This window comes from Phlebotomus argentipes, unplaced genomic scaffold, assembly GCF_947086385.1.
Source record: "Phlebotomus argentipes unplaced genomic scaffold, Phlebotomus argentipes genome assembly scaffold_18, whole genome shotgun sequence".
NCBI lineage: Eukaryota > Metazoa > Arthropoda > Insecta > Diptera > Psychodidae > Phlebotomus > Phlebotomus argentipes.
In genome coordinates this window covers 18019823-18046376 of record NW_026776177.1, presented here as the reverse complement: position 1 = coordinate 18046376, position 26554 = coordinate 18019823, and the positions used below count along the sequence as shown (strand labels likewise).

General features: G+C 40.7%; 1 protein-coding gene across 1 annotated transcript; it reads left to right on the top strand.

Moving 5' to 3' along the window:
• Positions 1 to 1229: 1229 nt before the first annotated feature.
• LOC132261104 (uncharacterized) lies at positions 1230 to 26308 on the top strand. The gene is made up of 2 exons (XM_059759661.1): positions 1230 to 1484; positions 25479 to 26308. The coding sequence occupies exons 1-2, from the start codon at positions 1298 to 1300 to the stop codon at positions 26300 to 26302; spliced, it is 1011 nt and encodes a 336-aa protein (XP_059615644.1). The 5' UTR covers positions 1230 to 1297; the 3' UTR covers positions 26303 to 26308.
• The last annotated feature ends 246 nt before the right edge of the window (positions 26309 to 26554 follow it).

The following is a 26554-nucleotide window of genomic DNA, read 5'->3' as shown; positions in this document are numbered from 1 at the left end:
CAATTTCGCTTCCTCATTATGTGTTTTGATGTAACTATTTCATTTTATCCATGCCCATCGATAGACGTGTTACGATGCCACACTTCAAAATTTTTATCCACAAACGCGAGTTTTTTTTACCATCTGCCGCACAGTTTTAATGGTGAAGAATTTGTTTGGTTGAAAATCGATGCCTTTTCCCAATATTCACAAACACACCACGTGTTAAATAATCGATTAGCTAATTGTGTTTGTTTATATTCTCATATTTCACTCATGGAAATTAAATTACCTTTTTCTACCCTTTTGCCATCACGATAGAGTGCTTCTTACCGAAAAACGCCAGACTTTTGGATTTGACAAATATTTGAAGAAAGTGTAAAAATGCCATCCGAAATGTCAATGAGACAATATAGATGCTTTTTGTGTGAGGCTTCAGAGGTTAATAACTTCACTTTGATTAATTGGCGCTGATAGATTTTTTCCCGCGAAGACTTCTTCTGGATTCTTTGAACAAATCTATTTTTCATACATCGACCGCTCCTAAATCATTTGTAATTCTATTTCTCTGCAACAACGTGAGAGTCGTAAGAATTCAAGGAATGATAGAATATACAGTGAAAGTATTTGTGAGGTAATTCGCTTGAAACTGAAAGTGAGTAAGTGAAGTTTCCCGGAAATATTTCCATATTTCAAAAGTTTATTTGCAACATCATTGGAAAGTTCTTGGATAATCTGGAATCATGCCATTCGGTGTGAATAAGCGAAATATCGACATATATATTTATTACAGTCTCAATCCAGTTCATCCAAGAACAATGACAAGGAAAACACTGAATAAGTCCGTCCTTTTCCAAGCCAATTTAGTGCAAAATTTGCAACAAACAAACCGAAAATATTTTTATCAGATTTGGGCGAAAAATTAAAATTCACCGCTAAATAATGACGCAAATATTTTTAAAAATGTACCTCTAATCCGTATTCGAATCTGAGAATGATTTGCCAAGAGAGCTCTAAAGAGATTCACCGTATCAGCAGTCTCAGCCAGTAGAAAGTGTTCTCACGCTCAATTGTATGTAAATTCACTGAGAGAGAGAGAGACTCTCAGTGAAATGTGCTCGAGCCGCTCAAACATCGCCAAAACAGAGAGGAGAGCGCAAGAGAGACAGAGAGTTGAGAGAGTGGGAGAGAATCGCGTCTAAGAAGTAAACAGTTGAGGTCTGTTTGGATTTTTCCCAACAGTTAGTTGCAGCTGTGCTTTCATGGCGACCTGTTGAGCGCTGTGGCCACACGCTTTCTTGCCAATTTCGCCAAGTAAATGTGCTTTCGTATCGCCACTGAATATTTGCCCGTGTTCAGCTCTGACTCTCAAACTAGAATGAAGTGTTCTGTGGTCTTGCTTCTCACCTTCTTGCTGGTGATCAATGGGATTAGCGGAGTGCCAACACGTCAAAAGGAGGCCGAGACTAAAGAGACATCCTCTGCCGATGCCTCGACAAATGTCGGTGAGTCTTTTGGTTTCGAATTTGCCGATTGTGCGTTGGAAATGGCCAGGAAACAAGTGGCTTTTACATAACTTTCTTCGTATAGTGTTTTAGCGTCGTGAAAAAAATAGTTTGTTTATTCAGTGTATAAATTTGAATTGGATTTAAATGGTTTTTCGGCTTTGGGCGGATAATCGCGCCCCAAAAAATTACAGTAAAGACGGCGAAAATAAGTTGATGAAAGCAGGAAACCACCGCTGGTCTTATGGATTTTCCTTCCCGCTTTTTCAGTAATTATTCTTACAGTTGCGATTATATTAGATAATTTTGGAATTAGACCCACCAACGGTTACGCAACGGAGTCCATGCACTTTGATTGAATGAGTCGTAAGATTGAGACGTGCTTGATTGGTTTATTGGCTGCAATTTCTTGACTGGTCAATGCGAAAAAATATCCACTGCTACCTTGTACTTTAGGCATGCTCTCTTGAACCAACAACTATTAAGTAATTTCTTTGTTTATCGCCACTCGCATTATCGACTCAGATTTTGCTCATTTCTTCATTACTTCGTGGGTAATTTCTAAGACCTTCATTAAATCAAATTGAGAGTATCGCAGAGTCTCACCTTCCTGGAAAATTTCTCTCATCTCTCTTGCAAAATTGTGGGATCCCATCCCACAATTGACTACCAATTTGCTACTCTGCTGAGGCATGTTCTTAAGATAACAGTGCATCCACTTCTGGTCTTTGTGACCTTCGGTGAACGCAAATTAGATCACGGGTTGGAACACTGCAAATTGCAAGTTAATGCACGCCAGACGCCTCTCAACACTCGAAGGCGCCTTTATCGCGCACAAAAAGCTTTGTGTGTCCAATTGGAATTATTGCCATTTCTTTGAATAGTAATGTTACTACTTCATTGAGCTTTTTCCCATGAGCTCAATATATAGAATTGCCTCCGCAATTGGAAATGTCACACGAAATCGAAACAAGTAAATTGACCTCTTTGGTGTCTCACAGCGAATTCCATGTGAATAACATAAAAGCCACCCGCACGATATCTAAATTAAATAAAATTAATGTGACTCATAAATAGTTACAGTCAAACTCACTGCTCAATACCAGCAATTCAATTGGCAAGGCATTATATGAAATCAGTATAAATTTATTTCCCGTCTCCATCAATCTATTGGCAAAGACCAGAAGTATAGCGCTGGACTCTCCATGCTGGCTACTATAAAAGTTGATTAACCGCCTTCATTGCCATCGAGAACTTATAACTGTTAAATAAGTCACAGACAACGGATAATACCTGAAATAATGCAAGCCGAGGTGCGTGCTTCCACCCACTGAACGCCACGTCACTTTGGAGCATTTTCCCAGAATCCGAGCCCGCGGCTTTTCAGCATTTTGCAGTTCATCCTCAGCCAGCGTTTCGGCATGACGGAGCAGCAAATCCAGTGGCTCGGCTTGTCTTCAATCGATATGCATTGCGCAACCACTTATGGACTCTAAATGAAGCGAGTGATTATTTGAAAGACAACCAGCAAATAGCTGTGCAACTTCGCCCCAAAGTGTATTTCCTCTTCCGAAAATTTGTACTACATCAACTCATTGAGCATTAATTTTCCCCTCGATGGATCTTACATCTACGCCCGTTGAATTATCATTTACATAATCATAAATAGAGGGAAACATTATACAATCGATTATAATGTAAATTAATGACGATTCTTGCTAATATTTAGGGACTTTTGCGTACATAATCAGCACTTTTCTACTCTGCGGTTTTTAATTATGTCTCAACTTTCGATTTTGAACCCTCCGCTGAGATTTTGTGCGGTAATAGAAATTGAAATTGATTTCTGTGGTTAATGCACTGGGAGAAATGCTGCGAATTATGTGAAACGGTGTAAAAAATAACCCCAAAAGTAACCCTTTCCTAATTACATTTTTTTAAATTTCTAACTTTAAATTGCATGTGTTTGGTAAGGAAGGCAAAGTGAACAATAAAACGTAGGAAAAAGGAGACTCTAAACACCTGTTGATTGCTGGTGAGGGTGAAAGTGAATGTATATACTTAACACTCACTTAGGAAGCATTTGTTTAATATGTTGGCGCGTAATTTCTCTGATTACTTGCATTGTCAGCGAAATGACTGTGAGAAAATGTGTGTGGGTGGAAAAATCGTCGCATTTTCCTCATCATTAATCTATGTCTGCACATGTCTCGGTGAATGACTCAATTAAGAGAGAAAAATTTGACGGTATTGATGAAGGCTTGGGCAGAAAATGCATTCCGAATGCAAGAGCAGGCGAATATAGAATAGGAGAGGCACGACATGAGATCAATATCAATGATTTGCATACACGAAATCACCATTGATCTGTGGTGTGTGTGTGTGTGTGTGTGTGCGGAAAATTGCGAAAAATGGAGCAATACTGCAAAAGGCAACCCATATAATAATCACAAATAATTGATATTGTGGCTCAACTGCAATAGGAATGGGAGATCAATTTGAGTGCTGGCTGGAACTCACATGGCCCTGATGGCATGCACGTGAGTGGTCGATAAATTATTCATTACGCAAAAGAACATCGTGGCATGTCTCTTTTTTCGATCTCCAGCCATTGCTGGCAAAGGAGCACCTTCGCATTATTTACCCTTGGACTGGTAGAGAGACAAAGTGGAACTCCTCAATTACCATGATGTCTATTGTTTGTGAAAATCACACATAATCTCTCGCGCATTCGACATTTGCAATTTTTGACTTGTGCGTTTCTCGATGCATCACTGCAAGCGGCAATTGAGTGGGTTTCTGCATTGGCAAAATGTGTGATTTAGAATCTGGAGCATCTGGTGTGTGACACAATAATGACATTTTAACGATGCACAGGATTTGAAAATGATCCTCTCACCTTAATGCTCAATCGTGCACCTTTTACATCCAAACCACTCAAACTGTATACGAAGTCTTGTTGCTGCAATCGAGAAGAAATAAACATCTTCGAGAGGCACGAAAAAGCCACCATGGAAATGTACTTTTCGAATGGATATTGAACTTTTGGTGTGCCAGTGAAATATCATCGATTGACTGAAAATTCGCAATTGTTGTGTAGTAAACTATGAGAACCAAGGAATATCAAACATTAAATACAAGGTTATGCCAGCTAACGTAATCCACGCCGCAATACCTGGATATTTCTCTCGATTTTGGCTTGGAGAAAACACCATTGGAGTTTCAAAAGAAGCACTGAAAACTCGTATCCTCAATTAGGTCAGTTGCTGGAGTGTTAAAAACTACCTCCTCATTTCTGCTGCTTTTTTTATAGATTTCAGAACATTGAGATGTATTTAATACTACTGACTGTAGGCAGAAAAAAGAGATTGTCACGACAGATCTCACACGTCGAGCTATCTTCCAAGTGAGACACAGTTTCGTTGTCAGGGATAAATGGTGCTTAAAATAACACATGGCTAAATTGTTTATGAGATGCAATGTCCATGCCCAAGAGTTGAATAATTTAGAAAGAATGACTGAGAGAACGCACAAAATGAATCCACCGAAAACCTTGACGTCCGCTTTATGGATCGCATTTAAGATCGGCCGCGGAATGCAAAATCCAGAAGCTCGTGAAACATCAAGAATAGACATGGGTGGTTTAGTACACCATTTAAAGCGCATTAACATATGAATTGTGTGTAATAAATTGTTGACATCAGCAAACGGATAAATCATTCTGTATAATTCACAGAAGAGACCCTTTCTAAGAGATTGTCCACTTTTGCCGGTAAGAAATGTATTCAAATGAATTCTCGAGCATTGAGAGAAATGCTCGTTAAATGACTAATTTGTAAATCAAAGTACCAAGACCTTTAGAAAGGTGTTCTTTTTCCAAAAGTCACACAAACATTCGACTGTTCTATGAAGCTATGTAAATTACTTATGTATGCACAAGCATTGCATTGTTTCTTTCATTCATATTAGCTACACATACTCTAAATAAATGATAATTCTGCGCCGCGCAGATCCGTTTCACTCTATCACATATATTTTCAACAAATGATAAAATCTTTGACTGATCGTTTTGCTCGAACGGCAGTCAAAATAATCATATTTTCAGTGATCAATCAAATTGTGTGACAAAAACCTTTCCAGGATATTGCTTGGCTAATGACAAAAATGCGAATTTCACATGTTAAATCACGCAAATTGATAGTTCCTGCAAATGATTGCTCATTGTGTGGGAAAATTAAATTCAGCACAAGTCTGCAAAATTGTTTCAATTATCTCAAATTGCCTGTCTTCATCTTGGCATTAGGAATAAAATGTGAAATATGACTTTAGACACAAATTGAGCACTGTTTTTTAGGCATCAAACGCTTTTCAAATAATCTCGTTACTGCAATCTCTGCATAGATTCGCCCATATTCATGCTCTTTCCCTGGCATTACAATGTTAATAGCAAATGTACAGCATGTTGCTCAGTAGTGTTGAGGGAGTGCTGGGCGATGCATTTATGCTCTCTCTCTCTCACTCTCTTGATCGCCAAAGTCGGGAGATGTGGAAGACGAGAGAGATCACATATAGATATATGATTCATTGTAACACTGACATTTGCCTAGTGCAGGGCAGGAACATTCCTGAACCAGTGTCATGTCGCAAAATGTGTGGCAATTGAATTTATGCCACAGCGCCATGCAAAAAAGATCAACGTGGAGATTTCCGAATTCATACACAGCCGATCACATGAGATTATTTCACTCCTCTCTGTGAACTATTGAATTTCATGATGAATACGATTTTGGGTGATATTCGGTGGTGCTTTTTTGTGTGGCTGATCCGCGCGTTTTTGCTCATGTTGGCACACTTGTACAATACGGACAAACCCCAAGAATGGTATTAGTAATTAATTATACATTAAATTGGGCTGCACCTACAACAAGGAATTAATGCCTTTGCTGATTTTTAGGCACAGTTTCACAAATATGACTCGCACTTATTGATTGATTGGAGTTTCAATTACGATCACATATGCGATGTGGTGCCAAATACAGTGTCCAAGGTTTACTGTGTAATTGAGAGGCTTTTTCGCCTCCCTGTCCCACTTAATATCCCTCACGTTCATCACATAAATAAGAAGTTCTGCAATGCGTCGATCGACCAACCTGTCGCATTGCATATTTCCTATCAGTTCCAGTTTCCACATTCTCACATTGTAATTCGCGCGCGCACACATTTTGGCACGATCGGTGCGATGTTGTGTGTTCATTTCATATTGTTGCGAATAGAAGTGCGATTTCCTCAATTTGCAGCAACATTTCAAAGCTCCGAGAAGGTCACAAGAGATCTCTTTCATTTCACTTGCAATGCGCGAGACCATGTGAGAAATATAGTGGCCACAAGAGGCAGCTCTGTCTGCCAACAAGCCCATATGCGATATGGCGAATGTGGGTGGTACTTGTCACTGTGCTGTCTTCCCATCCCTATATGTGAAGCGAAGTGTGCATAGGAGACTCGGCAATTGCACTGGCTAGAGCCATAGCTCGCTTACAAAGATGCCATTCGGCAATGTGCAATCTTTTTCAACATCTCTTCTTCTCTTACTTTTGCTGCTAACAGCAAATTTTTAACTTTTCAATCCTCCAGTTAAGTGGGGCGCTCTGCGCCCCATTGCTAGCATGATATGCTTCACTTTCAATTTCATGCTCATCTTCGGCAACCGCAGAGGAGTGCCTCTTTTGGGTGACTGTTTTCATGGACACAGCACGAATTTACACTGCAATTGTTCTCAAGAGTGTATCTCAACATTTTGGCGAGGTGTGTTTCTTCAACTCCAACGCCATGAAAATTGCTCAATACACACATTTCTCTGTCCGATTGCACATATGAGTGAATACGTCGATAATTAATAACAATACGCGTATTGTGATGAAGGCCAACACGTCATTGATGAGTCGCATGCGACATGTCGCGCAGCTCCCACGTGAGAGAAAAAATGATCCACTTCGCAATAGGGTTGCTCACCGGGCGTCTCCACTGCCCCACATTTTGGCCGCAGTCCAATTTCAAATGGTTAATTGCTCCGCAAGAGGTAAAGTACGGGCAATTTGTACAAATCATGCCAGAATTGTGGCTATTTCATTAATTTTGCCTCCTGCACTCCATGGCGAGTCTTTTACAGTTGAATACCTAACCCGGTCATTGATTATTACCTGAGATTTATATTAAAAGAGATTTGTCGGGAGGTTGAAAAACTATGCAGCAGAGACCTTTTGTAGGTTTTATTGTGTGGGTTACGCTGGCTGGGAGGTGTAATGTAGGGTAGGTGCAGAAAAAAGCGACGCGAGGTATTAGAATGCGCAACATGTAGCCAGTGAAATGCAAGATCGCGGTCCATAAATTTATAAAATATTCACCTGCTAGCCTTTTCAGACATCTAGGCAAACACACAAATACTTTCTGGCTTCGACTTTTAACATGAGCCAACAGATAAGACTGGAGATAGGCGGTGTGGCATAACTGAAATGTTTCAGTAAATTGTTCATAAATTTGCACTGAAATCTTTCATACTTTCGACTGATGAATACATGAGTAATGAAATTGCTAGTATTACCATTGAAATTGTAAGTAAAATCACAAATTATTTAACAAATACTGTGGTTTGTAAATTAACTTCCGCCGTATTAAATGCATGAGAGCCAATATTACTTCCTCTGCGATACTCTATATTTTCATTGAAATTTATAATCTCTTCGCTGTAGCTTTGACTCCAGTGTCGCGAACACAACAAATTAACTCGTGATCTTACGTTTTTCTGCATCCACTGTGAGCATGAAAAGTCTCGTCAAAATTGACGAAGAATTTTACAGCACGCGTGGTATTTAGTTGGAGGATAAGTAAGAAAGAAAAAAGAGTATGGCATAATTTACAGTACAGGCTAGGCAAGCATCCATTGATTGGAGATAAGTTACACGCCAGAATTTCATATAAACAATGAATTGCACACTTTGTGCGCCGAAGAGAGTGTTGAAAATGCAAGATAGCAATTCACTGGGGACAATTTATGTGCCACCACATTTCGAGGAGATCTGTATCTCGGCGTTGGGCTCCTCCAACCTCAGGGGAGTCATAATGCAAGACTTTAACGATGCTGTTAAATTAAAATCAAAAGGTACTTATAGTTGACACCCAAGCTGATGCCTTGTGCCAATGTTTGTGTGAAAGTGATCAAATTACACATTCTTCCCTCTCCGCGAGTTGCACTTAAAATAATTTATTCCTCTCAACGGATGCCTGTAATTAGTTAATTGCATGGCATTATTAGCTGTGTTTACACACAGAAAAAAGAAAAGATAAGTACAATAAATTCAATGTATTAAAATACAGCATGCTTCGAACTGACTGCTCAATGCAATTCACCAAGTCTAGCGTCTCTATGAATGAGTGCGCAATCTCTGTTCTGCAAGACACTCTGGCCAACCCACACTGTGCTTGTGAATTTATGTGAGTCCAATTGGAGAAGTAAAAATTTTCACTTTTGCAGGGTGTTGCTTTGGAAATACAATTAATTAGTGTTGATTTAACACACTCCGCGCACAAATGTTGTCCTTCAAGCAAAAATCTAATGTTATTCACTTGGAAAGAAATATCACTTTTTTGCCGCCTTCCAAAGACTTGTTCAACTGCAACTCGTGGAAAAGGTGTGTTAGAGGGAAGAAATAGAGAGAGAGAAAAAATGCCTTTCCACAAATTGTTTGCCAATAAAAATTGTAAAATGCTGTAAAAGCGAATTGTTGCTACCAAGTCAGTTGGTAAAGTGAATTTTTATTAGGTCTATTTTTATGACAAATTGATTTATTTGCGCTCTCTTATTGAGTTGAATTTCACAAAGAATGATGAGGCAATTTTAGATCATTTCTCACGCCGGTTTCCATAAATTTTCACAAAAAGGTGGGCAGCGAAGTTGACTAATGTTCAAGCGACCTTGTCACGAGGACAGGAGAACTCGCATGGCACCCTCGCACACGAGAGAAATTCATCTCTTTAGTCACTTCAGCATACCCGGAAACTGCCAGTGATTTACAATTTACAATAAGCTTTACACCATCCACAGTGATTTATGAAGCCCGCGATAAAGTCATAAAATCAGAAAGTAAGTCATTTTCTCAATAGATTGACGCAGCCATTTGGCTAAGGAGTTGCTCAATTTAATGGCTGCACATATGCCAAATAGAGTGATTAAAAGTTTTACACGGAGGCCACCACACATTTAAGTGTTATTTAATTGCAGATGAAATAATAGGTGAGCTATCTCAATTTTACTGAACCTCTTCACCCAACAAAGTCTCTGCGTATGTTAATGAGTTGCTTTTCATCCCAGACATCACGACTCTCCGCTCTCTCCTGTCTATGGGCTGATGACCGAGCTCATAAACATGAATGAAATTATACAATCGAATTGAGATTTTAATTATCAGGTGCGAGCGATGCCAGAGACACTTGTCAAAAGATGCATTCGCCCGTGTTGTCGATCTTTTTTCGCTCTTCGCCACGAATGATATATGAAAGGATTATCTAATTGCAAGCAAAGTGTCATCATCGTTTAGACATCCAGCTCAATTTATCGCTTAGTCGGTTGCACAATTGTTGTGCGATTTTTGCCATTATTGCAAGAGGATCTGCACAACTTTGCCGATGAGTCGCTTGTAAAGTTCTCGTCTCTTAACACAGATTTACTGCTGGTCTTGCACAGAAACAATCTCTTCACATCGGTGAATTCTGATGCATTTCATATTATTTCTTTGCAATAATTGTGTAATTATTTGTACTGAAGAGTGAATATCAGAACATTTCTCCTGACTCATTTGCTCGTGCTGTGGAAATTGCGAAGAATGTTTGGAGTGCGTGAAGATTCTCTCTTAAAATGCTTAAAATGAAAGTGTGTACACTCAATCTTTATGGTAATTTTCTCTCGTAAGATGTATTACTATAAGGTGTAATTTCCCGCCTTTCTGTGGGAGAATATTTCCACGACAAGAGTGTGAATTCACCATGAAGAAAATTGAATTCTCATCATCGTGAAATACTTTTGCTCCACGGCCGAGTGAAAATGAGAAATAATCACGAACTCCTCATACATAATCAAATCATCACCCACATAACCTATTGATATATTGAATAATAGCAGAGAGAGTGCTGCTTTTTCCCCCTTTAGCCTGAATAAAACATCCAACGATGAGAATGATATCGATTCAATGAACTATACAAACAATGCAAATTCCGCCTGATGTGTACATTTACACAAAAAAAAACAACTGATCTCAAAGAGATGATCCAATTTTGCGCAAGTGATTCTTTTATGTTGATTTAAGCATATAAAAATTCCACAATCCATTGGTGGTCATTATATAATTGTGCTACAATTGGTAAATAGCTGGAGAGTGTGGCCGGCAATTAGCTCTACAGGAATTTTAACAGTGCCCTCCACAAAAACCCACCCAATAGGTGGCAATGCTTTTTGCATTTGCTCAGGGGAAAAGTGAATTCGAGTGTCCACGGATGGCGTAAAATTGCGATTTGGGTCCACTTCATGTGGATTTGGCTGGGGAAAAACTGTGGCGACCAATTAATTTTTATTGGTTTTTCTCACCTCAACCGCATAAGCCACTCTTTTCGTTGTGGACACAGCAAAATGCGTGAAGGCTGAAGCGTCAAGATGCCCTCAAACCAGATGACCTCCCAGAGTCCATCTGGGAATCATGTTAAATAATCACTCCGGCTTTTTTCCCACTATCTTCACCATTTACGTTTGTCATGTTGACTGCAAAATAAATACATGCCGGAGAAATCAACTGAGACCAACCGAGAGAGCTTTCAAGTTTCAAGTGAAGGAAAAAAGGTCTCCAAACTTCCACAACTTCCACACTTCGTGTGAACTTCTTGCATTCCGCCTGTGTGTGCCCTTTTTGCCCCTCATACACAAGACAACATTCATAAATTCACACAATGCGTACACACCTCCCCAAGAATAATATTAAGAGTCAATAGATAATTGACTGTTGTTAGCATTTTGAAGTGTAAGCACACATGAGCTCCGGCAATGTTAACCAGAGAGGGAAAAAACTTGTAATTGTACACAAAACTCTCGCTGGTCCTTCACCTAGAAACAAGAACAATGTGTATTTTAATTAATTCTCTGGGCAAATCGTAAATGTTGGTCTGTCTCATGGTGGAAAAATATTAATTGCTTTGGGGCTTGAGAGATGGGAAACTCATATATCTAAGCATCATCATTCGTCACAATTTCTAGCTTTCGTGATTTATGGACCGTCAGAAAATGCATATTGGACATGACATTTACTATTCACACATTTTATCCTTAATGTATTCATTGTCTGCCACAATTCCTTCCGACACAAATTTGGCACAATTAGCGACAAGAGCGTCGCTTGAGAACATGGACACTTGAGAGCGCATAATCATGTTCATTAGCATTACATGACTTGCGAAAGACTCTGTGCTAAGAGGTTTAGAGATCGAGGATTCACGTATAATTTTGCATAGCTGCTGAATAAAATTTGTGTGTAGAGAAAAGCGGGGCATACTTGGGCGGAATATTCGCATCCTCTATGAATTGAAAATATTTACCCAGAGATTACACAAAATCACGCAACATACAGAGCAAAGCTCTCGAAGCTTTTGTCGCCCTCAACGCAAAAGCAAACATTAACCTCTGGGCTCTTATGCTCATGCTTCAGTCTGTGAGGCGCACATCTCTTTCTCTGGCGATGCATTTTCTGCCTCTCATCTCGCTCGTTTTGATTACTTTCTCCTCGAAATGGTTAATCTTTGGATACTTTCGCAAGTTATGTGACGTGAGTCTTTTTTTTCACATCACCACAGAGCGTTTTTCATCGTCGCCGAGACGGAGAATCGAGCCGCTGTGTCTCTCTGGGTGCACAGTCGAAGAAATTACACTGAAACCAGCTCTACTCAGTTGGAAAATTGATTGTGCAAATATTGGAGACTGTGTGATATGAGAGTGAAAAGCCCAATTTCACTCTCTCTTTTCGTTTGGCGGCGCGACTCTTTTTTGTCCGCGTCGCCTCTTAAGCAGCCTCTTAAGGCACTTCTTTCATCTCTTTTGGATGTTCACCGGGTGAATTGAGAAATCCCGCTCCGACTGAATGAATGCCAAAAATCACAATCGAGTTTCTCACACTGTGTCCATTTCCGGAAATTATATATGAAGCACACACGGCTTGAGAGGTGAAAAAAAAGGAACTTTTTTGCTGGGCTTCACGCTGCGGCATTGATGGGCAACTGACGCGCGATATGAGATACATTTGGATCGCTTTCGGTGCACACGGCGAAAATTCGTGTGTGTTCTCCACGTAATTTGAGAAAAATGCAAATTAATTGTAATCGCAGTTTGATGGTGGATCGCAAAAAAGAAGTGTGCCCGATAGATGCTTAATGGTGCACGTTTGATGAAATTCAATGGGGCACACCATGAGTCGGCCTGCGTGCCGTGAAAACTCTCCCAAATGCCATGTGAACAGAGCTGCGAACACATGGAACAACTCATCGTGCGTTTATTGTATGGAATTCGGTGTATATTGATTTTATGTGTAAAAGACAACGGATCATGGAGCACTCATGCGGTAGCGCATTAAAATGTAAAATAATACGATTCTGCAGGAGGGAAAAGTGTTGCAATTTGCAGAGAGAACATAAAACAAAACCAATTTATATATTTCGTCACCAATCGTGAATATTTCATAAATGCGACTTCACGAAATGTACCGGAGGAGCTTTTTTCCATACATGTTCATACTTAGCGCGTGTCCCGGAGGGAAAATGTGAATAAGAGAGCTCCCCCGTCAGAATTCTCGCTTCAGCGCCAGAGAAACTCTAAAGAATGGGTGTCTAATGAACTTTTGAGAGCTGGCAAATAATAGTGAATGTGCTGGGGCGTTTGCGTAAGAAATAAACGGCACATTTCTTGTCGATATTCGATTAAATTTGTTAATTTATTATTCATTTTTTGCACCGCGCACACTTTTGCCGTTTATTTATCTTGTAATTAGCTGGCAAAATGGGTGAGGTGTGGGAAAATTCTTATGCAGATTTCACTCACCCACCCAAATTCGATCGATGCTCGTCGCCAATCATCCGTGCATGACAATGGCGCTTGAGCAATAGATCGCGCATTGAATCCGCCCGTAATCCATTTGATCCGAGACTCTATTGTACTTGCAACTGCACCGTGAGTAGCATTCATGTGTGTTTGTGCGACTTTTGCAAGAGATGTTAAGTAAAGAAACCTTGAAAAACTGTTTCAATATTTTACCAATAATGTGCACTTTTTTTTACTGCCTTCCTACACTTTGCAAAGCTAACCGTGGAAAATTTTTCACATTCTCCTTGAGACAGCAAAGCGGCTTTTTAAGTGATATTAATAGAATTTTTTGGCATTTTGGCATGTTTGGAATATTGACAGATTATAAATAATACCATATAGTTGAAATTTTTCAAATTCCCGCACATAAGGAAAAAAAGAAGAAGAAGGAAATAAATATAATGCAAATTGAGGTAAATATTGAATTTCATCTTGTTTATTTATACAGAGCTTTTTTGAAGTCATTTTTCAACATTTCAACCCCAATAGATTAAAATGTATCTAAGCAACCTTAAGAGGTATTTAACATTCAAGCGACATAAGCACGGTGATGGTCTAAAAAAGACTTTAGAAATTCCACTGTTTGACCAATATGTTGTCTCTCATGTCCGACACAAGACGCTGTATGTGTTTACATTGCACAAAAATGAGAATTATCCATAGAATGACATAATTTCTCTCGGCAATTGCTGAACACTTCTTTTACATAATCTCCGATGATTTTACAATAAAGTGTCATTGTGCCAAAGGTGTCTCTTGACGGTGGCACTTGAATACAAAGTACAGCATACACGCCGTCATATTCGCGTCGTTATTCCATCAGCGATCAAAGAGCAATCAGTCACTCATCAGCGAACAGATTAAGCGATGAGGCGTCGGCGGCAGTCTTTGGACTTGAGATGCGGTGAAAGCTCTCGAGTGCATATTAGAGGCTGCGTCTTTGGGGGCGGCAGAAAGGGTCCTCTGGCTCCGGCGAGGACAAATATGACTGCTCCAGTAATTAATATGTGAACTCACGATGCAGGAGATTGACAGTTGAAAGCCCTGCAGGGAGCACTTGATCTCTCGATAACATATGGTGAATTATTAAATTTGGAATTCACGCCCCACTGTCACGACTCGGACTTGATGTTTTGGCGGCTTCTGAATTGAGTGCAGCGCAAAGCCCCAAATTAGCGGGTCATTGTAACTCGTGATCAATTTGTTATCCGCGACTCCCGCAGAAGATTGAGGTTAGACTGTGGCAAAAAAGAGTCTCGAAAGCATGGTCATTGACTATGGTGGCGAGTCAATTGTCTTCGATGTCGGCCTCTCAATCATTGGCTTAACTTTTAATTTAATTTGTCGTTCATTTGTTGAGGCGAGATTGCAATCTTGAGAAATCGCGCTGAAATAAGTCACACTTTTGATATTATGCACAAGAAATTTCATACCATCGGCCATTGTGTCAAATCAAATACTCTATATATTTTCTTTGCCATATTGTTATTTGGCTCTCGAGCGATTCTTTCAGGGTGTTTTTTTTTCTATAGCTTCGCACTTTTGATCAGCCGAACAAAAGTGGATCACAATAAAAAGACTTCTTTTAGCAAGGCTATTGAGCCATTAGTCCTATATGTACATATTATGCCCATATTTTCACGGTATACAAAGACAGTGTAAAACTTATGGCAAGTGACAAAAATGCATTCAGGAGTTGAAAATTGAATTTGATCGCGTTTCTACCGTACATTATATTTTTTTCTCTAACAAATGCTATTCTCTCCGCATCAAAACTGTTGTGTCGTGCCTGGAAAATGTCTAACAGTTCTTGTTTTTCATAATGATCCGTCTGGCGGTGTTGCACGTCCGCGTGGTTGCGCCAAAAGCAAGCAACGCGCTCAGACTGTGTTTAGCTGTTTAGCACACATTTGCGCCAGACCTTACAAGAGCGATAGAAAACGGCTTCGCCACCCAAGTGTGCTGGCCCGAGTGCGCCGGCACAAAAGTAAAAGTTTTTTTTTCTTGCTCCATCCAGCGAATTAACTCATTCAGCAGCCTTGACAGTCAAAAGAGGTCTTCAACTGGCGCAATTTATGGACACCACGCGGACACCCATTGACCACGCAACGCGCAATGAAATTCGGAGCAATTTCTCGCGATCGCATCGGATGATCTGCACACGATATTCTATGTTTTTCCGACTCTAATGGGCTTCGCGCGCCTGACCTCAATCCCAATTTTCGACCACATGTGCGATCTTATCGTTGAGGATCTATCAGGTGTTTGCGCCAGTGCTACTTAAGTAATTCACTCAATAGCGCGGGGAATGGTGAATTAGACGAATATGGCGACACACAAACACTTCTGGGGCAATTAAAGTGATAATCGAAAATTAATTTACGGCAAGGTCTTGAAAACAATCAAAATTTTGACTGGGCGATTGCAGTGGATAAACGGTGTTAATTTGTAAGGAATGTTTCGATCTTATACTTTCATGTGATATCTCTGTAAGATATGCGCTCTCTTGAATGATTGAATACATAATGGAGGAAGTTTGAGCAATTTGAAAGTTAATTCACTTAAGGAATCAGGAAACTATACTCCAATTAGACCTAAACTTGATTCACAGTGTGAAGCATCTCACTGTGTTTCAATTGAAAGAGTGACTTGCGATTTTTCGGCATGATCTTCTGAGGTAACAAAAAAAAAATCCGCAAAACTCTTTACACAATCGACCATGCCTCTGGCAAGATCATGGGAAAATGACTGACCAAATGTGAGACCTAGAATCAATATTCCTAATTATATTTGTTTTATGTTCTTCACCTGAAAGTGTTGCAGAGTTTTTTTTTTCTTCAGACTGGCAGAAATGTTAATTTCACAATTTAAAATTTTATGTCGCATTAATGTCTCATATCACTTTAATTCAATTTAAAAAGCCGCGAAAAACCACCCGAAATACTTGAAATTAAATGTTTCCATGTCGCAATACATCTCGGCATCATTGTATTCCGGCCATCAGGGAGATAAACGTTTCACTCCATCAGCGAAATCTTGTGGATCTCATTCATCCGCACTTGCCATTGAAACGGCGACAAACAATAAAGACTTGGTGTCCATCTCGTGGTTGAAACTCAATCTGCATAACAAATAATATCTGTGTGACTCTTGAGACATACTAATTTTTTAATCGTCCCTGTCCTGGCGCGCAGACAATAAACTGACTAAAAGTTATTGTTGTGCACGTAACATTACATTTTTTGACATGATTCTTGCACAATATTTTTGTCGCCATTGTTACTTGGCACCTCTTGGTCACTCTTTGATTGCCACGAAGGGGGAGCAAATATTTTATACTCACAGTTGAGTGAGAGAGATATGAATAATTGCTTAGCGATTGGCGGTGTGGGGAAATTGTGTACGAAATTGCATTAAACTTCTCTGGTTCAATTGTGCCATAAAATTCATTGATTTTTTGTCCAGACGAGATAATACACTATTGCCCTGTAAACAGGTTGTTGTGCGTTGAATTGTCTGAAGACTGTTTTTTCGCCTCTGTAGGCATATAAAACACCAAATAAGACACTGAAGCGTATCTCAATTAATTTCTTATACATGTGCATTTGATGATAGATCCGTGCCATAGCCAAATGCAAAGCAGAAAAATTGTATTTACCATCAACATGAGCATAACGAATTATGCAATGGCGACACGAGGAAGTTTCCGTTTTCGACTGGCGGTGAGTTCTGACCATTTGGATCTTTTATGTAACCCGTCTTCGCCGTATCGAACTGTCCACATGACGGGGCGAATCGCATTTATCATGCGAGGAGAAAAGTAAAATTCCACTCCAGCACGCCGAGACGTGTGCATGGGCCTATAGGAATGTATCTTATGTGACATGGAGAAAATTATGATAACACATAAATAAATAAAATTACACTGACTCATCTCGTATGGCGGGGGACTCGCTGTCCAGTGTGCGCGCGCAGAAAAGTCGTCTCCTTGGAATGAACGACCGGTACAGCCTCAGGCTCTCCACATCACAGGCCTCTGTGACATGCAAGACGAGAAGAAAGCAGTTTTATTCCGGTCTCAAACCACCTTTATTTATTGGCGGCGTCGAAAAAAAGACGTGTTGTTTTCAAATATCACTCCCGACGAGTGCGAGCGTCGAAAAAAGGAGAAAGTTCTCACGCCAAGTCATTTTCCGTGCAAAAACTCCCCATTTGAGGTTTTTTTTTCTGAAGCTGGAAGAAAGGCGCGCGCCAGCAGACGGAAAAAATGCATGGCAGACACACATATATGCATCATATACTCTAATTGTGATTAATCCAACACCGCCGAGATGAAGCGATTTTGCGATTTATGATGGTATTTGCCTAATTTGGCAAAAAAGCTGTGTGAGCATTTGACTGGTGCGTCGCGTTTAACTACAATAATAAAAGTCATTATGTCATATTTTATGATGAACTCCAAGCCAGACAGTAAAAGGCCAGGAACGAGAAAAAATGCAATCAATTTGATTTACTGAAATTATGCTCACGCATTTTTTGCCATCAAGTCGATTTAATCAGCGTCTTGAGATCTTCCGTTCATTGGATTTCACCACGTGAGGGACTTTCTTTGCGCTGCAGCGCAAAACTTGTTAGTTGCAATTTGTAAACAAATATTAATCTTTCATATGAGCGAGCTCAAGTTGAAAAATTAACGTCGTAACATTTACCTCCATTTTCAGCATGATTATTTTCAAATAACACTGCAAAGTATCCGCTGAACACAATTATTATAGCGAAAATTGCTGTTTGATCTAGAAAGGAAAATATATGATCATTTTCTCGTTGGTCAGTGACCTCTAATGTCAGGAACTGAACTGTGTAATTCATGTCCTTCCATTGTACGTATAATATTGAGAGCCATAAAATTTATTTATCCTACAATTACCAAATCAAATATTGAATGCCTCACTTGGCATCCACCGTTTCCCATTCACAATAACTTCCCACTTTTTCACCACACAATTCGACAATTTGCAAAAGCTCGCGAAAAATATTTCACACACAAATTTACACCATGCTAAATATTTGAATGCTCAAAGCCACAATCTTCATCTGCTCAGCGCCTCTTCCTCTCCCATGTCAAGCCCGTGAAGATGATAAATTGATAAGTGAGCCGCTTGTGAAAAGCGCGCTGAAAAAGCTATTGCTCAAAAAAGCATGAGAAAGGGTAAAACCTTCTGAAAGTGGGATTCAATTATCTCTTCATCTGTCATCGGACAAATTCCCGTGGAAACAAGCACTCGATTCATGCTTCGAAACTGAAAGTAAAATGCAGAATCTCGCTGCTGTGCTTTTTTTCTTCTTCTTCGTGTGCTTCCCAATGTGAAGAGTGGTGTATGACTAAATTTCAAATAACATGGAGAGTTTCAGTAAGTCATCAAGTACAGTCCCATCTCGTCAGATCGCCTATTCAATTTAAATTAACGTCAGTGGAGTTTTACAATCTCCTCGCTCATCATTAATCATTCCCGGTAAATGAGTGGCATTTGCATCAATAATGGGTGTAATTGGAAGTGAGTGTGTCCAAAATGTTGTATATTCCAAACCAATTTATCATATAAGCCAGCTAGCATTGTCCCCTCCCCCCTCCCGTGATGCGTCTCGCGAGCAAGAAAGTCTCTTCTTACATGCGCCTCCAGACATATCAATTAAAAAACACTCTCAATCTGGCATTTCGCGCTACAGTAGCGCTAAATAAGTCTCTGGGCTGTAACCAGAGAAATTATATACTTTACTGTCTGGTGTGAAGAATGAGCGTGTTTGATGATGATAGTGTATTCGATACCGAGTGTCGACTTGAAAGTAAAAGTGATGCACACTCTGTTGCACGTCTTTTGGCGATACACTCAATGGCACAATTATAGTTGCACTGCAATCTGTTGCCACTCAATTTGGAGGGACTTTAAACACTCAAATTTGTCACTTTCCTCGGCAGTTCATATGAGTATAGAAGAGGTGAAAAATTATGCCTCTTGAATGGTACAATTTGCCTCTGGCCCTCCGCTAATAATCTGGCAGAAAAGTTGTTATGTCAATACTTAATATGTGTGACTAGAGAGGCATTCCGTCGTCTCTTGTTTCTATAATTATCCCCACAACTGTCGGTATGCGAAGAAGCTGACAAATTCACTAACTATACATGCTGTTCGATGTGATTTATGATCAATGCATAACGTTGTCAACCAGGCATTTTGCAAATTCAATAAAATAAAACGTTTTATTAATCGATAATTAGCCACATAAGCTGACATCTCTGGACGGCTCCTTTTTTTCCACCCGCTGAGTGACATCACGAGTGAAGAGACATCACGCAAGAGGTTTCCGCGATTGTGGCAAATGGAAAGGACAGTGAATGGTCTGAAGATGCTGTTCGCGGGTCACGCGGTCAATCTCAGTCACTCAAATCATTTCACTTTGACACTAAATATAGCCAGCGTGAATCGCGATAATCGTGGAACAATCCCCAACTTGCGACATTCACTTCATGTTTTTCTCTACGTAATTACGAAAAATTTCAATAAGTCATTAAAAGCTAAGCTCGAATCCGTCGTCGCACTCTTTTCTCTCGATGCTCTGTCAATGCAGATTCCCATCGAGAAAGGTTGAAACGGTGGAGAGCTTAAGTAAAAAGCGCCTTGTTTGAGTTGCATGCAACATCATGCGCGACCCAGAGTGTCAGCTAATCGAGTCGATCAGCCGTCCATTAACCCATAAATTCCCTTATGATTTTTCGATGCAAGAACTAAACGCTGGAGTGTCTTGGTGCAGGAGAAATATCGAACGAATGTGGGTTAATGACCATGTTAATTGCTCACTCTCCTGCACAATTCACTTTAATCGATGTAATTGCACAGTTCGCAGTACGACATCGCTTTAGCACGCGGTCAGTATAACTTCCGCAGAAATGCAAATGGATTGAAATCAAGAACAGTTCCTGGCTGGCAAATAAACTTGGGTAATTAAGCAATTTAACGCCATTGCAGCAATAGTGCGAGGCTTTAAAAACAGTGATCCGAGAAAATGCAATCATTAAGCAAAACACTCTTAATTGCCACCTTTTTGGGCGCTCCAAAAGGAGCATTTCCGCATTTTATGCAGCATTGGCAAACACTCTTTTGCCCACTCGTTTGCAATAATGTTGTTACTTTCAAGTGGGACTTTTTGGCAAACAATAGCACGGAAAGTGAACCTACAATTATCACCCTACAGTTATGCTGATTATGTTTATAGTCACTCATTGTGCACTTTTCAATAATAGTGCAAATACATACTTATACAGGTGTACTCACCGTTGAATTACCACCTCGCTTCTCTTATGTCGCACATCGTGAGCTTTGGATCACTTCGAGAGACTCTAAGTAGTGTTGCAAGTTAGAGTTTGCAAAATTCAGAGGTGAAAAATTATTAATAGTTCACCAAGAGAAGAAATCTTCTGCAAATAATAATAAATACTATTTAAAATTGATCATCACTCAAAGGTAAAAGTGAATACGTAGAAATAAAATAGATTTTGACGTGATAAGAGGTGAAGAACTGGAGGATTTGCTCTCCATTCTTATGCAAAAGTGTGGCATGAGAAATATTTCAGCATTTGCAAATGCCATGAAAAGTTGAAAGCACTTTCCATGTGCAAAATAGCAACCACCCAGAAGACAATAATTGACCCATTTTCCATCTCTTTTATATTTATTGCCTATTTGAACTTTTGCCGAGGGGTTAATTGGAATTTTCTACAATAGCCCATGAAGAAATGGCGAAATAATCCAATCGAAGGCGGAAAAAATATGTTATACTATTTCATTGGAAGAAATGCAATTCGATGACATTTTATGGTGTACATTCAAGTCAATCAAATTTGCCTCATTGTTTCACACACATCGAAATTAATTAAATGCCTCGAAGTATTGAATTACCCGATGGAGTGCAGGAGGTGTGGTGAATTAATTTGCAATTCTCATGTGGGGGGGCTTTTCAATATATTACTCTCAATACAAAGTGAGCTGCAGTGATGGTTTAACGAGCAAATTGCCGATGGATGGTCGCCTTTATCCTTCATCTCTTACGACATTTGAAAGATGTTTTCGCCACTGGATTGCATTGGACTTCATTGCCATTTCTATTGACTCTCCCCCCAGAGCAGGACATTCGCTCGCAACTGGCCTCGCGGCATGAAATGCACAGAATCGCTTCCTTGTGACCCATAAATTCATGAACGCGAGAGAGTGAAAGTGATGCTGTAGCATGAAGGGCGGAGAAAAAAAGTGTAGAGGAAACCACCAGCGTCTAATTAAAAGCGTAAAATGTTAATTGGAGTCGGAAATTGAGTTTGCCGATGGTGGGAAAAGGGAGGCACAATTCAAATGCACACCGGTAATTGCGATGCAGTGGAATTTCAACGCATCACTCGCGAATCTGATTTTCCCTCCATCTTTCGCCGGGGAGGAGCCCGCTCGTAAATCATTGACTGTGCGCACTCGTGCAGCAATCAACCCTGGACAGACTCAGTGTGACACGCTTGCAGATTAGCACCGTCTCACGCCGACTCGCAACTGGCTAAATGATTTACAATGTCTCATTTGCATAATATTATGTGCGCGAGAAATACCTAATGGGAGACAATCATTGGAAGAATGAGAGGAGCAGTCGAAATCTTGCGAAATTGTGGTCTGTCGCTGATCTTAAAGGAATATCCTATTGTAAAAACAATGTGAAATATGTCTTCCGCATTCTGAGAATGGGTGTTTGATGAATTCCGACTTTGACGATCTCAATTAGATAGCGGTGATTGAGAGGACTTTCCACAGCAATTGATTCAAGACAATTTATTTGTATTTCGCAAAGGAAAAATATTACGATCGGAAATTGGTGTACGACTTTTATGGAAGTGTTAAAGTATTTCGAATATTTGCATTGAAAAAGCTGCAGTTCCAACAAATTGAGGAATTTCTATATTATTTTGAAGAGCCTAATCTTCTCGTGAGTGAAAAATCTGGATTAGATTGTGATAAAAGCTAGAAATGAGTTTAAGAAACAGTTGAAGATCTGAAATTGTTAGGATTTTCCACAGAAATTGTGGAAGTGTCAAGAAGTGGTGTACAGATTAAAGGCATATTAGCTCCCCCATGTTATTTCGCTGCAGAAACCCAATATTAGAAAATACTAGACAGAAGAGTTGATTGTGATCATAAATTTACATTTAAATCCATGGAAATACTGCTTGAGATCATAATAAAATAATTCATTTCAAGTCAATCTCTTCTACTAAATATGTTAAGCACGTTAAGCACTTCAAAAGTCGCTCTCTGTGCTGTGTTTGAACTGTCTTTCAAGCAAAATTAATCCACTTTTAGATCTTGAGCTGAGATTTGAAGGGATTACGTGAGAAAAGGCGACAATTAAGAATGATTTTCCGCACTTCCTGCACATGTTGTCTCTCCAGCTGTGCCTCCCTCTCGATACACATGTGAATATTGATGAATATTCGACATGCCAAGAACACTTCCAGCAACGACAGCGCGATTGAGCCTCTTGATTGCGGCCGTGCGTGGAATTCTTTGCATTGCATTGCGCGCTGCAGAGGATAATTTGGGCAGCGCGCGGGCATTAATTTCGACTGATTTTCCACGTGGTGGCCTCGATGGCGAAGGATTTAGTGAAATTGAAGGGTCGCAGCGGGGCGCGCGAGCGCAATTGAAGGCGAGAAGAGGCGAAAAAGTGCCTCTTTCAATTATGCTGCGATAGGCCATTGTCTGCCGCGTGATGGATATTGAATTAGCAATCAGTGGCGGCGGAGATTCAAGATCACAGACAATTGGAGCGCACGCGATCACGAGATTTTACCATAAAGTGTGGGGCCTGTGTCGCGCTGATGGAAAAATAGGTGTGCGGCTCTCCCAATAGCAGAAAATCACCTTGATTGCCTGGCGAACTGACATCAAACATGATAGCTCAAATCGTTCTCTCTCTCCCAACTTTGCATCAAGCCACATTTTTACGACACTTTGGCGCAACAATATTTATTAATTGGCCGCGCGCGGATTCCTTTCGCAGCTCTCTCGCGAGAGCCTTCCTGAATCGCCACAGACTGAAAGGTGAGGCACATGTAAAATTATGCCGCATAAATCACACCAGCAATGAAATCTCAAAGAATTGTAATTAAAATCGTACAACCGCGTATTCTGATTTAGAACAACCATTCGGCAGAAGGCATTCCCGCGCAATTTGCCATGTCTCCGTCAGCGCCACAGTATATTAAATTACCGTATAAGCGAGGTGATCTTAATATTAAGCATTTTATTGAACACTTTATGGTGGTCCGAGCAGAACAGTTCGCACCGAGGAAACAGTAGTGCAAAGCTCGCGATTAGTTGTCTCGCTGGCGGTACAAAATGCCATTTGAGAACGTTTTGCAATGTCCGATTTAATTTCTCAAACACGGATTTTCGTGTTTTTCACCAATTTTCGTGCACATATTGACACGGAAAAAATGCGACAGAGAAATTTTATTCACACAAATATTGTAAGCTATTAATACTGGACGATGGAGGAAATCAACTTTCACGCCACCAAACGTGTGTGGATGGAAAATGGCAATGGAATGGGGATTTCAGAGACAAATAAAATGCAAGATGAAAATCAGCAATCAAATAAAAGAAATGCGAAACAGTAAAAGTCTTCCCTTAAAATTAAGAGTGAGTTATTTTAATGAGTCAATTTATGCTGATTACTCATGAATGGCTGAGCGTTTAATCAAATGCAATATGTATGCGAATGTGTTAATTAGAAGATCGCCAATGGATGTGTTTTGAGTTCAAAAGCTTTCTCATGACGCACGCAAAATGGGATGTACTTTTGCACAATATCATAAAAATGTTATTGCCCAGAGTCGTAACCGGTGAGCATATTGTAAATAGTACAAAATGCAAATTTCACACTTAATTCTTGCATCCGCGACTCTTGTGAGATCAACACGTGGTGAATCGATTTGGATGATTACTATTTGTGAGATGATCGGCGATCGTGACGAAGTGAAAGTCTGAATATTGATGAGCCTCTCTTCTTGCCACCTTCATTTTGCATGAAGCCGAAGTGCACTGAGACAGGGAAATTGTGCATTGCCAGCAAATAATGCACTAAATCATGCCATTTTATGCGGAAGCTTGTGTCTCTTGGCGAAACGAATCATGTCATCTGGAGGAGATCGCATGTTCATCTCAGTGTGATCTCTATTTTAGGGATTTCCCCAAAGGCAATATTCAGTCTACTCCCTCACTCACCGCACAGTCTCACAATGAACTGGCTTACATAAATCACACATGAAGCAAAGAATTCCGAAATGAATATTAAATTGAATTATTAATACACAATGACACTGATTGTTCCGAGAGTCCACTCTCGATGCCGTGTTGTCCGCAGCGCCAGAAAGGATCATTAATCAGAGCGACGTGTTTCTCTTTATACGACAAAAGGTGTACAATTTATTTTTTCCTCCACCGCGAGGAATTCCCTCAGTTTTGCCCAGAAGCGTGAGATATCAATCAAAATGCTCGCGGACTTGACAATCTCCCGATGAATGCTTTCTTTTGCCCATGCAACACTTTCAAGGATTTATGACACACGTGGAGGATAAGAATTTTCTGAATTCACTCTCGAAACTCGTGCTGATCAGCTAAGGTTGTGTCTTTGCGCCTATGAATTAATCATTTTGCGCGCGCGCTCTCTCTTATTTTAAGAGATCTCGTGACAAAGCAAATTCATCTCTTACTTCTCTTTCTTCTTCTTTTCAGAACGAACTGCCGAAGATGATTCGGACATGCTGATGGAGCCCGATGAGTTCCACGACACCTCCATCATCCCTGCCGTCCTGTATTCGCACCACACCACGCACGCGGCCGAGTCTGGCTTCCATCCCATCGCCAATCCCGAGTACACGACGCTCTCCTATCCCTCGGGCCCCTCCTCCTCTCCAGCCACCGCCCACGAGGCCGACGCGCCGGCTTCTGAGGCGCAGAACTACTTCCAGTCCTACTTCAGGAACACCGTGCCACCGCTCGGCCACTCCAGGCCCTACTACAGTTCCGGCCATCACCGAGGCGAGGGCACCACTGGTACTCGCTACAGCTCGCTGCGGAGCGTCGGTGGGAACTTTGATCAGGCCATCCTTGGCTCCGGGGACTTCGGAGTGATCCGCGGCGGCACGTTCTACGGCGAGAACGATCCGCCATTCCGCGACACTGGTGACTTCTACAATTACTACAACCACAAGAACGGCCACCAGCGTCCGCACGCCGCCGCCTACGTCCAGCGCTACACGTATCCCGAGGAGCAGTTCGCCAACTTCCGCGACTTCGCCGACATCAATGCGCCCTCGGACTCCGCATACTCGCAATTCGTCGTGGTGTACGCCAACAAGAATTCCACGGAGGCCCATCCGAATCCCAAGAACATCTTCGAGCAGCTGGAGTTGCTGGACAAGGCGGAGGAGAAGAAGAACAAGGGCCTGAGCAAGCACAAAGCCAAGCTGGCGGCCACCAAGTTGGAGAAGAAGTACAGGAAGAAGCTGAGCCCCAAGGAGGCCGATCTGCTGGAGCCACTGCTGGCGCTCAGCTAAGCTCTAACATTCCCTCTCTTGTGCAGAAGGCTCATCAGTGTTTCATCTCTACATCGACTTTTAGTGTGAATTAGAGAATTCTTTACCTGACCATAACTCTTGAGGTCGCCGCGATTGGGTAGTCAGAAAGGAAAGTAAATTCCAAGAAATTCAGTCCCTTTCAGATAAAATACAGACTTTCAGGAGAATCTTTTGGTTTCTGCACTCTAAACCAGAGAAGCATTTACCGCGATTTTGATACATTCAATATCA